The sequence below is a fragment of the Capsicum annuum genome, chromosome 3 (genome assembly GCF_002878395.1).
Source record: "Capsicum annuum cultivar UCD-10X-F1 chromosome 3, UCD10Xv1.1, whole genome shotgun sequence".
NCBI lineage: Eukaryota > Viridiplantae > Streptophyta > Magnoliopsida > Solanales > Solanaceae > Capsicum > Capsicum annuum.
Window position 1 is genome coordinate 7,114,499 of NC_061113.1, and position 14,989 is coordinate 7,129,487.

At 34.8% G+C, this 14,989-nt stretch overlaps 1 protein-coding gene across 1 annotated transcript; it reads left to right on the forward strand.

Moving 5' to 3' along the window:
- Positions 1-11,762: 11,762 nt before the first annotated feature.
- On the forward strand, positions 11,763-12,670 carry LOC124896559. The gene is made up of 2 exons (XM_047408110.1): positions 11,763-12,285; positions 12,348-12,670. Exons 1-2 carry the CDS (start codon positions 11,763-11,765, stop codon positions 12,668-12,670), a joined length of 846 nt encoding a protein of 281 aa, XP_047264066.1.
- The last annotated feature ends 2,319 nt before the right edge of the window (positions 12,671-14,989 follow it).

Below are 14,989 nucleotides of genomic sequence, written 5' to 3' on the forward strand. Positions count from 1 at the left end.
TCCTTGCGACTGACAATATGGTTACATAGCTAGCTACAAAAGTAATTAAGATCTTATTCCCTGGTCATCCTAAGAAGGAGGTGGAATGCTATCTCACAAAAGATGTTGCCTTCAGTGAGCACATGTTAGTTGGTTCTTCGTATAGCGTGTGGGAAATTATCTTATTCTATGTCACTTGGTTTTGGTTGCTACAAGGAGGCACTTCAAGAGTTCTTTTAGTAGCCACACAGCTGATTTGGGAAGACGTAAGCAACAAACAAAGCAGTTGGCCGACAAACATTGTGATCAGGTTATACCTTACAAAACATTGATTAGTTGTATGCAAGGGTTTGACTTTCTTTTCTGCTGCTCCTTTGAGTTTCTATGCACAAGTTTGGTGTGTAAAATGTTTCCAAGTTTATCAATATCAAGTCACGTCCCTAGTAGTATCCATGAGCACATTCGTGATGGTGTATATGACCGGGCAGTATGGGAACACAGCCATATAGAGTCAAATTTTTTGCCTTCTCATGTGGGAATATTACAATATGTCCATCCGGAGAGTGACAAGATTATGCCACTAGCTTCAACTTTTTATGAGGCTATTAGAGCCAATGTTGTAGTTGTAGCAGGCTACAAGACTTTTTTTATGGGATTGTTTTGTAGGACATTGCTAAGAAGATTTTTTGGACACCAAAGTAATGCTGCAAGGTCTATCAAGAATTCCAGACATATGAGGAAGTTCTTTGTTTATGTTCAGTATGGGCTTTTGACAATGCTGTTATTGGTGCAAGGCGTTATAACTCGAATCTTGAGGACAGAACCGTTAGAAATGATAACTTTGATTCTTAGACTTCTAAGAGATGAGGCAATCTCCAAGCTTTGACTAAATAACCTGTTATTAATCTCTTGGTGTTGGGACGTGATACAAGTCAAATAGGCATCAGTGCTTTTGATCACGCAACTCGAGGTCAACACGATAAGGTCCAAGCCATGATCACCCTACGGATTCAAGAATGTTCTTGGAGGACCTTCTTTGAGCTCCTAATTAAATAATGTCGTGTTTAGAAGATAGCTTGGAGCCGAGGAAAGCCATGGAACAAGAAATAAAGAGAGCCTTTGTGGGTTATTTTCAAAATAGCCACTTTTGGGATAGTTTTTTGTAATAGGCTATTTGTGCAAAGACAAATACTATAAATAGGTGCCTTAGTCATTTCATTTCCTTAGTTTTTGAAGAATTATGAATGTAAGATCTTATGAGTGTATGAGGCAAGCCTGGAATCGCTCGTGTTGATCTTTTATTTTAAAACGTGGGTTGTGTTATGAACCAATTGTCCCACATTAGAGAAATAGAGAAATAATGAGGGGTTTATAGGCAAAATAGGTTCTCCCACCTATCAGGCTAGTTTTTTGGGTTGGGCTCTCCCGTTTGGTTTATAACATTGGTACTTTTATTGAGAGTCCGACGCGTTGGGTCGTGACTCGAAGTGGTGGCCTGCGCGCTAGGAGTGGTGACTTGGATCCAAGAGGGGTGCCAGCCGTGACTAACTGGGTGTAGCTGTGACCAATGAGGATCGATCCACATATGGGGAGCCGCGCATTGGTCCGTGACTCATAGTGGTGGCTTGTGTACCAGTAGTGGTGGCCTAGACCCAAGAGAGGTGCCAACCATGACCAACTGGGAATAGCCGTGACCAACGAGGATCGATCCACGCATGGAGCTACGACTCGAAGTGGTGGCTTGTGCGCCAGAAGTGGTGGCCTGGACCTAAGAGGGGTGCTAGCCGATTGTCCTACATTGGAAAAATAGAGAAATACTAAGGGGTTTATAGGCCAAATGGGTTCTCCCACCTATTAGACTAGTCTTTTGGGTTAAGCTTTCCCATTTAGTTTATAATATTGGTGCTTTCATTGAGAGTCTCACGCGTTGGGTCGTGACTCAAAGTGGTGGCCTATGCGCTAGGAGTGGTGGCCTGAACCCAAGAGGGGTGCCATCCGTGACCAACTGGGCATAGCCGTGACCAACGAGGATCGATCCACGCGTGGATCCACGACTCGGAGTGGTGGCCTGGACCAAAGAGGGGTGCCAGCCGTGACCAACTAGGCTCAACCGTGACCAACGAGGTCATTGGTTCTCAAGCGGAGGCGAATGTTATGAACCAATCGTCTCACATTGAAAAAAAAAAGAGAAATGCTAAGGGGTTTATAGGCCAAATGAGTTTTTTCACCTATCAGGCTAGTCTTTTGGGTTGGGCTCTCCCGTTTGGTTTATAACAGGTTGCTCGGGAATTCAATTTTCTTGTGGTCTACATAAGAGTTAGATGTGTTGATTGAAATTGAATAGCGGATTAGGGGTTTGATACACCCTTAGTTTGTTATTCATTCTCTCATTGTGTCATCATCGTTCTCCTCAAGATCGGACCACTCGGCTGGGGCCTCATCACCACTCTCCACCTAAGCGGAAGGAAGGACCAACAAAATTTGGGTCACAGCTCTAGCAACATATTTGTTAAGATGATTATTTAATAACAGTTGTTAGTCCTGATTTAAGTGTTACTATATATAGGTAAGTTTTTAACACATACTCCCTTTATCCCAATTTATATGAGTTAGTTTTAGTTCTCATGGAGTTTAAGAAACAATGGAAGACTTCAAAAACTTGTGGTCCAAAATAAGTTAGAGATGTTTGTATGACCGTTAATAAGTTATTAAGGATAAAATTGGCTTTAACAATGAAATTATTATTAAGCATAGAAATGTGTCATTCTTTTTAATCTAATTAAAAAAGAAAGTCGGTCATAAAAATTGGAAATGATGGAGTATTAGTTAAGACAGTTATTTAACAACAATAATAGTAATGCATATATATTCGATTCAGTTAGAATATTCTTTCACTAAAAAGGTAAATAATAACTGCATGTCTTATTTTAAAGGTCAAACCCATCGACAGCTCCTCAAACTTGTCCCGAAAATTCACTTAGACCCCTCAACTAAGGCATGTACCTATCAGACCCGTAAAGTGCTAAAATTGATAACTATCAGGCACAAAATACTGATTTGGCAAGGAAAGTGTGTTACACTCTCCTTGGGCGTGTGAATAGTGTCTTAAATGCTATTTTTTTAAATTTATTTTAAAAAATAACATTTCAATTTATTTATTACAATGATAAGTTTTAATTTAAAAAAAAAAACACCCTCCTTCTCCCCCCTCCCCACCCCACCAACCCCAACCATCTTCTTCTCTATTTTTTTTCTTTAAAAGCAGCCCTTCTTCGCAGCCCCCCCTACCACCACCACACACTCTCTAGTCCCAGCCATGATGTTAATATATGAACTTTCCGGCGAAAGTTCCAGCTATGATGAAAAACTTTAACGGTGAAAAGCAATCTTGTTAATTATAGCAGTACCCTTCGGGTAATTAATTACTTCACAATTCAAATGTAAAAAGAATCAAATTGAAATAGGATAAATAAATAGGTGTAAATAATTTTAATTTTGTGTGTAGGGTTGAAAAATTGGGTTTAAGAAGTATAGCAGGACAAGCCAAGTTTTGGGGAACAATAGTATGTGTTGGAGGTGCCATGTTGTTGTCATTATATTATGGCAAAATTGTTATTGGCAAATTGGGATTTCACTGAAAATATGCAGAAAATTTTGGCCTCCATTGATTTCGTCTTCAATGGCGACTTAGGATGACGAAGGAAATTATTAATTGGGGTGTTTTTTCAGTGGGTGTGACGACGTCGAGGGTGGGGATGGGGGAGGGGTTGTGATGAAGAAGACGACTACTGGGGGTGGGGGTGTTTTTTTTTATTTTTTTCAATTAAAAAATTATTATTAAATAAATAAATAAATAGAAAAATAGGAAAAAATAGAAATTCCATGTATAATTTATTTTTGCCACTTTTTTTTTTAATTGGTTATTTTTTTCACGTCATCGAGTGTGTATTGCACACACTTCAGCTTTTAGCTGATTGACAAAAATAGGCTCAATTGAATCAAAATTCAAGGAGTTTAGAGGTTTGATAGGTACAGACCTTAGTTTAGAGATTTAAGTGAATTTTTGGGACAAATTTGAGATCCTATTGATGAATTTAGCGTATTTCAAATAGTAAAAACAAGGGGAGAAGGGGGGACCTAATTAATGTCTTTTGACTTTTTAACATGACCAATATATTGGAAACTTCTTCTTTTTTTTTTTTTTTACTAAAGTGACATTATAAAAAGGAGTAAGAGAGAAAGGGAATACCACCACTTGAACAATATTTGATGGCTTCCCTAATCCATCAATTTGCCTTTTACTTTGTCCTCACTATATTAGTTTCTCCGTGAATTTTTCTCCTACATTAGCTTATGAAAACTATACTGTTGAAATGCACAGCATATTACCACAAGATTTAACAATTCGTTGTATATTGAACCAGAAAGAAGATCTTACAGAAAGGACCATAGGAGCTTTAACTGATGTTTACACAGTTTATGTTCCTATTTATGCTGGTGAAGACACTATTCTTTTGTGTGATATGTGGACAGAAGATAAATCAGGAGCCTTTGATATGTTTTATTATAATAGAAATCAACCCCTTTGTGTTGAAAATAAACTTTGTAATTGGATTATTAAGTATGATGGAATTTGTCTTAAAGGAGTAAATGATGTATGTCTTGTTCACTTTGATTGGTGGTATTAGGTTTCTAAGTGTTGTTTATCTGAGGCGGAATCGAGATTTAAACTTCGGAGATTCTGAAAATTAAATCAAAAAGGATAAAAGTTGATATAACTAAAACATATTCTTGAAAATTTAATTTTGGAACATGGTTTGAGTGTCTGTGAAAGAAACAATAGTCTTTTCTTTGGCAGAGATGTGATTTTTTTTATTTTTTTTAATTATCAATTTTTTGTTTTGCTTGTTCTAAGCAATTTTTTATTTTAAAACAAAAATTGTATATGTTACTGGAAAAATGTAAGCCAATCATGTATGTAGTAGAAAAGAAACTATTACGGACAGAAATCTGTAAAGTATTCGTATGAACTCTCATGTGCTACTGTAGTTCCGCCTCTGTTGTTTATAATGTAAAAAGTATTTGATGGTTATGTAGTTAACTGAAAGTTAGTTCTATAATGATTTCAAATTTCAAACAATGTTTTATAAAGGCCTAATACATACGCAGCCGCCTTAAGTACGTACGATTTTTCAGTTAGACACCTCAAGTGGATATTGTTCCATTTTGACACCTCAAGTGGCCTTCAGGTGTGCCACTTTGATACGTTTTGCCTTGTTGGCAAAACGCGTGCGGAACACTCCGCAAAGGCGCGTGGAAGCCTGCTGTTTTGCTGATATGGCATATAAATGACCCCCCAACGGTAATATACTCATATTTCATCTTCTTCTTCATTCCCAAATCAAATTTTAACCCTAATTTGTGACTCTTCTTAGAATTCTTTTTATGAAAAACTTCTCTCTTCTTCATCTTCTTGTGTAATTTTTCAAAAGTTCGAGCTCGTCGTCCATAGCTTTTTGCGAAAAAGATTATCGCTATTGTAAATGTGGTAATGAAGCATTACTAAAGACTTCTTGGACTCAACAAAATTTTGATCGTAGATTTTTCACGTGTAAAAATTCGAAGGTAATGTTTTTTACTTCTTAACTTAATAAGTAGATTAATTATTGATTTTGTTATTAATTTTGTAGAAATGGAACGGGTGTGATTACTTTGATTGGTATGAAAAACGACATTCTTCACAAGCAAATAGGGTGATTTGGGGTTTGTTGAAGAAAGTTAAGTCCTTTGACGATAAAGAAAATCAAGCTAGAAGATATAATATTGTTGGTGTCGTTGCTATTTGTTTGTTGTTGGGGGAATATGGACATTAAAGCCAAATTGTTGAAGTTTGTCATTGAAGTTTTGATGGCCTTGAAGTTATGATTGCCTTCCTAGTGTTGAAGTTGCAAACAAACACCAACAAGTTAATAAATATGCTCCATATTGAGCTCAAAGAAACATCAACAAGAAGTTCATAAATATGCTTTATATTGAGCTTCAGTTAAAACTAATTAATAATCCAAAAAACATGCTCCATATTGGAGCTCACAGTTTGCATGATACTACTTAAAGAACCTGAAATTACAGGTTTCAAAAACCAAAAAACCAAAATGTTTACTTCAATAACTAAATTGATTGTTTGATACAGTAAATTACACAATAGAATAGAACATGCTACATCAGACTAAAATGCTTTTTCTTGACTACTTCTTCTTCTTTTTGTTGGCCAGCTGCTGCAATTGATTAGTGGTGACCGCATCTTTGTTTTTCCATTTCAAGCCTCTAGGCTTATAACCAACATCAACCCTGTAGAACTTGCATCCTTGTAAGTGGTACCACTTTGTAGGTTCCTTTGATTTTATGTCCCAGGCTATTTTTTGAAGAAAAAAGAAGGATCAATAAACATTATATATTTGCCCTTTACTTTTAAAGAAATAATGTGAGTTAACTTGCATTCAGTAGTTGGGTTTCTCTTGCACTAGTATAGATCCCAAATCCAACATTGTTTGACCTTCTTGATCCACCTTCAGCAACATCCTTTGGGGTTCCAACTCTTCCCTTTTTCTGCTCAATAATTACTCTACTTCTAGGAGGTAGTTGACTATTGATTCCTTCTGTAACAGGAATTCTTGTATCACCACAAAAGGTAGATGTTTTAGCTTCTTTCTATCTTCTAACTCTGCTTGTATCATCACAAATTATAGTTGAAGATACAGGTTGACTTGAGCTACATGATGCTGATTTTTTTGATGTTGAAGGTACAAGTTGACTTGAGCTACATGATGCTGATTTTTTTGAGGTTGAAGGTGCAGGTTGGCTTGAGCATTTAGGTTGGCAACTTCCTTGTGAACTTTGACCATTAAACTGAAATACTTGGCTATGTGCTTGTGCATTGGGATCAGTAATCTATAAAATCATAGCACACTATTTAATAAGTTATAAAATCAAACTAAAAAAAAAACTTCTAAAATCAAATAAAAGTGAGTGATTTACCTCGCAAAATCTTTTGTTATGACCTTGTTGATGACACTTGGAGCATGTTATTTTTTCACCTTTTTTGGACATCTTTTCAGATTTCTTTACTAGTTCCCCTTTGCCTTGTTTTCTATTTTTTGTAGGTCTACCAGACATTTTTTTAAGTTGAGGGGGCTCAATCTTTAGATTATTTGTCTCAGGCCACATCTTCATATTGGAGATTGGTTGGATAAAGTGATTATAAGCTTTCAAGAAGGTTTTCTTATTATACCAATGTTCCATATAAGGTTCAGGCTCTTTTTCAACATGATACAACACACAAATGACATGTTAAAAAGGAATGCTTCTCAACTGCCAAGCTCTACAACTACATGACCTATTATTCAAGTTCACAGTATGTCTATACTCCCCTTCTCCAACCCCAAATCCAACATCAGCATTCCAAAGCATCTTGCAAGCCCTAGCCCTATTCTTATTCTCCTCTAAAATAAGTCTAGCCATAGGTGCAATATCACATATCCAAGTATTGAAAAAGTTAAATCATATTCACAGTTCTACTCGTGATTTTTCTCCTAATTTCCTCCAACATGGTAATGATAGATTTATGTCTAGGGACTACGATCCATGAATTAAAGGTCTCACATATGTTATTCTCAACAGCATCACACTTACAATGCTCTTTAAAGAAAGCCCTAACCCATGACTCCCTAGGATAATGCAGTAAATCACCAATGATATCATTACCTTTTGTACCAAGTTGGTTAATAACACAACCAATTGCATTTTGTCTTGAATTTGCACTTAGCCCTTACTCTATGAGCTTCATTAGGTCTTAAGACAATCTGAACCCTATTTTCCACTGCATACCTCTCCAAAGTTTTTCTACATTCCTTAGGACCATTAAAAATCATACCAAGTTCAAAAACAACAGCAACACAATCATCATCAAATATAGTGATTATGGCATTATATATATATATATGTGTGTGTTCTTTTCTTGATGTTGCTCTTTGTTTTGCCTTCCATGTGCAAATAAAATTACTTACATGTAAAATTGCCCTTATATGCACTCTATCTGCAATTAAATCATAGTATATGATATTTAGTGTAATTAATTCAAAACGTAATTAATGTCTTTCTGATATACAGATATTCTGAGATTAATTTCTTTTAACTAAAATGGCTAATAAAAATCTTTTTGATCTACAAAAATCTCAAAGATTAATTAATTTTGACTAACGTGATAAATAAAAAGGACCAAAAGGAAGCAACCAATACCACATAAACAAGATTTATGGCTTCCCAAATTATTCATCACTTTGCCTTTTACTTTCTCCTAACTATACTAATTTTCTCCAACAATTTTTCTCCTTCTGTAGCTGAATACTTTACTCCTAGAATTGAAAATACAACACCATATGTTATAACAATCCAATGCAAATTGAATGGAATTTCTCTTAAGAAAGAGATAATCAATCCATTGGGGGGTGTTTACAAAATTAGTGTTCCAATCTATGATGATAAAGAGAACACACTTTGGTGTTCAATGCAATTAAAGGAAAAAATAGGAAATTTTAAGATGTTTGATTATAAAAGAGATAGGGCTATTTGTGTTGATAATTATTGTGATTGGTTAGTCCATATTGATCAAATTTGTTTGACTAGTGTTGGTATCTTGGATTGTGTTGTGGCTTACAAATGGTGATTTTATGTTCAATATGGATTAAATAAAGGGTCATAATTAATCCGATTGACTTATCTAATTCATGTTCAGTTATTTTTTATATAGTTATTTAATTATCAATATTTTTTGCATTAATATATTGAAAAAAAATGCTGAAAAGAATATTAAGTGTGAGTCTAGGCATTAGGCATATATTTATTTTATTCTAAGAATTTTTTTAGAAAGGTATACTCATAAAACTGATGTGTAAATTGGTAAGGTTATGATAGTTTTGTATTAATATAAATAAGTTTAAATAATTGTTAAAAACAATAACAAAAACGAGCGTAATATACAAATCAAAAGAAAAGTCCATATTACGAGGTTAAATCCGGAGAAGAAAGATCTTTAAAATTTATTTTTCTTAATGAAAATTGTGGTAGAAGGTGCTCCGAAGCTTAAAGGTAAGTTCTACAGAGTAACAGACAGATCGGTCATGTTGTATGGAGTGGAGTGTTGGCGAACTCCCACATCCAAAAGTTAAAGGTGGTGGAGATGAGAATGTTGCGATGGATGTGTGGTCATACCAGGAAAGATGCGAGTAATGAGATTATTCAGGAGAAGGTGGGAGTGACATCGGTGGAGGACAAGATGCGGAAAGTAAGGTTACGTTGATTCGGGTACGTGATGAGGAGAGGTTCTGATGGTCCATTGCGGAGGTATGAGACTGGCTATGAATAATTTTAGGCGGGGTAGAAGTATGTCGAAGAAATATTGGAGGGAGGCGATTAGGCATGATATGGAGCAGTTACAGCTTACGGAAGACATGACCCTTGATAGGAAGGTGTGGAGGATGCGGGTTAAGGTAGAGGGTTAGGGGTGTGGGTGTGTCGGTAATAATAGGGGAACATTCTTTATTTGTGTCTGAAGTTTCTTATTCATGATGTTGAGTCTTGTCTATGGTTTCGCATATATAGTTTTTAGTTTTATCTTGTGGTTCTAGTATTATCTTGTGGCTAGTATTGTTAGTTTATTTTGCATATTGTACAAGTTTATATGCATTTATGTTTTGTGTTTGTTATATTGTTATTGGTTCTAAGCCGGAGGTCTCTCAGAAACAGCCTCTTTACTTCACCTGAGGTAGTGGTATGGTCTGCGTACACTCTACCCTCCCCAGACTGAGAGTCTTTGTTAGTTAGACCTTTGAAGTCTATTTTTTAATTAAATAGACCCTAAGTCTTTTTATTTGGGGAAATGACCCATTTTGTGAATTATTTAATTTTTTTGTGATTTAATTTTTTTTATAAGTTTTAATAACTACAAACTAGTCCACAAAGGACAAGTCAGCAGTACAAATAAAAGGGAAAAATCCCACCAAAAATTCTTTCACGGGAATTTCTTAGCGGGAGTTCCTCCTCTCTTTCTTCTTCCACTCTCAATCCATTCTGATTATATATAATATGAAGGGATTCATTGAGATACTAAAGCTCTTCTTATTTTGGTGAATTCAATAAGTTTTTCAAAGTTTTGAAGAAGGTTTGAAGGAGAAAAAACAAGAAAAGCTACGATCAAGTTAAATCAAATTAAGGTCTGTTTCGAAGTAGCATCAACTTGAGATTGTGTTCTAACATTCTATCAAGACCTCAAATTGAAGGTACGCTGACAATTTCTCTATTTTTATAGAGTTCTATGCAAATGAAGTTGGTTTGCTATAGACAGATCAATAATCGGTCTAACAGATATTATATCAGTCTATAGCAGAACAATTGTAGTAATTAGTTCGACATATTAATCATTTGTCCTTTTTTATTTTGATTTTTATATTTACAATAATGTTTTATTTTACTAATTTTAAATTATATATTGTAGGCAAAAAAACATGAAAAAAGTTGTCTTACTTGTTGATTATTTTGGAAAGTGGGTGGATGATAAGATATCTTGGAGATGGAATTCTCAGAATTACACGGTTAGAACAATGCTTGTGAGTGGTGATGTTATATTTGATAAGTTTATGGAAACTATCATCAGAAGAGGTGAACTGAGCTGCGGACATGACCGTATTTGTGTCAAGTATATGACCAATGCAGGAGCTTTTTCGAGGGACAAAGCACTACCCGTTGAGATAATGAACGATGAAGATGTTCAAATTTATTTGAATGATATAAATGGTGAAGGTGGTAGGCCAATTTTAAGAGTTTCCTCACTAGAAAAATCTTTGGAAAGCGGTTGTGGTTTGAGCAACCACCAATCTGAGGATGTTCTCTCGAGTCGAGTTGAGAAATAGGTTCCACATGATAACGAGAATGTTCTCCCTTGCCAAGTTGAGAATGATATTTCACTTGATGACGAGGATGTTCTCCCTTGTAAAGTTGAGAGAGATGCTCCACTTGATAATGAGGTTGATGTTCAATTGCCTGAACTATTAAAGGATGCAACGATTAGATCATATCATAGCTATATTTTCCTTGATGGTTCAGGTTTTCTTAAAGGATATCGATTTCTGAATAAAGAAGATGCAATGACCAAACTTAATCTTGTTGCAATCATAAAGGGTTTTGAATTTACCACAAAAAAATCTAACAAATCATTGTTAATTGTTATCTGTGTCGAGAAAAGCTGCAAATAGAGGTTTCATGTTGCTAAATTTCTCAATTTAGATACCATTCGTATCTCCAGGTATTCACCTAATTACTCATGTGACTTGAGGTCTATATCTGAAAGATATAGGCATGCTTCTGCAAAAGAAATTGCAGAGCTTATCAAAGAGAGATTCAGAGAAGGAAAAGGTCCTATATTGAATGAAATAAAGAACATAGTGAGTAAAGAGTTGGGTTGTGATGTTAGTTACTGGACATGTTGGAAGGCCAAACAACTTGCACAAAATATGATATGGGGAACACCTGAACATGGCTATGCAAAATTAGAAGCATATCGTTACGAGATTGAAAAAGCAAATGAAGGTAGCTTTACAGCTTTGGAGGTTCAAGAGGACAGATTTTTGTACTTTTTTGTTGTATATGGACCATGCATAAGAGGATTTAGGAATATCAAAAATGTCCTCACTGTTGATGGAACTTTCTTGATGGGTCAATAAGGTGGTGTAATGCTAATTGCAAGTGGACAGGATAGTGAAAATCAAATATATCCTGTAGCTTGGGTAGTCGTTGACTCCAAGAATGAACTTTCTTGGACTTGTTTTTTGTGCCAATTAGTAAATGTTGCGCCAAATACATCTGAGTTGTCCATCATATCAGACAGAAATCCAAGCACAAAGAAAGCAGTTGCTATAGTTTACAATCAAGCTCATCATGGAGTATGTACAAGGCACCTTGGTGAAAATATTCATACAAACTATCATGTTGGTTCTTCATTCCTTAGTTTATACTATCTTGCAGCAAAAGCATATCGAATTGAAGAATTCAATGAGTATTTAGAAGAAATTCGACGGAAAGGGTATGGTAATGTTGTTAAGTACCTCAAGAATGTTATTGGTTTCAAGCGATGGAGTAGAGCTCATTTTCCTGGACACAGGTATGATGTCATGACCACCAATATTGCAGAGTCTGTTAATGCTAGACTTGTAACAGAAAGAGAACTTCTCATCATTGCTTTAATGCAATTCAAAGGTTGTTATGTAGATGATTTCATGAGTGTCGTGGTCTAACATTGTCCACAAATAACTATTTAGCTCCAGCAGCAAATGCTTTAGTGAGAGAAACTAGACGTGAAATAGCAGACAAATTATATGTACACCAACTTCATGTGAATGAGTTTATTGTTCAAGGGGATGGTCAAGATGCAAGAGTTAACGTTAATGCCAAAACATCCACTTGTAGGGTGTGGGATCTTCAGCAATTGCCTTGTACTCATGCATTAGCATCACTCAGAGCTCAACGATTACCAAACTATGGTGAAAGAGTTTACAATGTATGTTCACCATATTATTCAGCAGACTTCCACAAGTTGGCTTATTCAGAAATTATAAATCCTGTTCCTCTAGAAGAGCAATGAGACTGGGTCAGAGAAAGTATAATTAATCTGCCCCTTGTGAAGCATAAGAAAGGTCCAAGAAAAAAAACGTGCTCAAACTGTTGGTGAAGTTGTCAGAAAGCATAACAAGTGTTCTATCAGCAAGCAAGTGGGCCACAAAAAGACTACTTGTCCCGATAAATGTTCTTGAACTCTAAATATGTAACTAGAAGTTCTTTAATATAGAATACTAACTATTTTGTGGGTGAGTCAATTGTATTACTCTTTATTCACTAAATTTCAAGTTAATCTATCTGACAGATTATACACTTGTGGGCGATTAGACGAAAGAAAATATGACGTACATTCACTTTTACCAAAACTAAAACAATTGTATGATATACTACAAAGTATCTCGGACTTATAAACAAGAATACCAAGAATTCATTACCACATGCAAAGATGCCACATCTCTCATAACAGACAGATTAGAAATCTGTCCGACAGATTATACACTTGTGGGCGATTATACTTAAGAAAATATGACGTACATTCACTTTTACCAAAACTAAAGCAATTATATGATATAATAAAGAGTATATTAGATTTATAAAAAGGAATACCAAAAATTCATTACCATATGCAAAGACGCCACATTGCTCATGATAGACGGATTAGAAATCTGTCCGACAGATTATACACTCGTGGGCGATGGTACAAAAGAAAATATGACGTACATTTACTTTTACCAAAACTAAAGCAATTATATGATATACTAAAGAATATAATGTACTTATAAACAAGAGCACCAAGAATTCATTACCATATGCAAATATGCCCAATATCTCATAACAGACAGATTAGAAATTTGTCCGATAGATTATACACTTGTTGGCGATTATACTTAAGAAAATATGACGTAAATTCACTTTTACCAAAACTAAATCACTTATATGATATAATAAAGAGTATATTGGACTTATAAACAAGAATACCAATAATTCATTACCATATGCAAATACGCCACATATCTCATAGCGGACAGATTACAAATCTATCCGACAGATTATACATGTGCGCGATTGTACAAACGAAAATATGAAGTACATTCCATTTATACAAAAACTTAAGCAATTATATGATATACTACAGAGTATCATGGACTTGTAAACAAGAATACCAAAAATTCATTACCATATGCAAAGACGCCACATCGCTCATTACAGACAGTTTAGAAATCTGCCCGACAGATTATACACTTGTGGGTGATTATACTTAAGAAAATATGACGTACATTCTCTTTTACCAAAACTAAAGCAATTATATGATATAATAAAGAGTATCTTAGACTTATAAATAAGAATACCAAAAATTCATTACCATATGCAAAGACGCCACATCTCTCATAACAGACAGATTATACACTTGTGGGAGATTATACTTAAGAAAATATTACGCACATTCACTTTTACCAAAACTAGAACAATTATGTGATATAATAAAGAGTATCTTGGACTTATAAACAATAACACCAACAATTCATTACCATATGCAAAGACGCCACATCTCTCATAACAAACAGATTGGAAATCTGTCCGACAGATTATACACTTGTAGGCGATTATACTTAAGAAAATATGACGTACATTCACTTTTACCAAAACTAAAGCACTTATATGTTATAATAAAGAGTATATTGAACTTATAAAAAATAATACCAAAAATTCATTACCATATGCAAAGACGCCACATCTCTCATAACAGACAGATTAGAAATCTGTCCGACAGATTATACACTTGTGGGCGATGGTACAAAAGAAAATTTGACGTACATTCACTTTTACCAAAACTAAAACAATTATATGATATAATAAAGAGTATCTAGGACTTATAAACAAGAGCACCAAGATCATATGCAAATACGCCACATATCTTATAGCGGACAGATTACAAATCTATCCGACAGATTATACATTTGTGCGCGATTAAACAAAAGGAAATATGTAAATTCACTTTTATCAAAAATAAAGCAATTATATGTTATATTAAAGAGTATCTTGGACTAATAAACAAGAACACCAACAATTCATTACCATATGCAAAGACGCCACATCTCTCATAACAGACAGATTAAAAATCTATCCGACAGATCATACACTTATGGGCGATTGTACAAAATAAATATGAGGTACATTCACTTTTATCAAAACTAAAGAAATTATATGATATAATAAAGAGTATCTTGGACTTATCAACAAGAACACTAAAAATTCATTACTATATGCAAAGATGCCACATTCCTCCTAACATACAGATTGCAAATCTATCCGACAGATTATTAACTAATCAGACCAACCCATA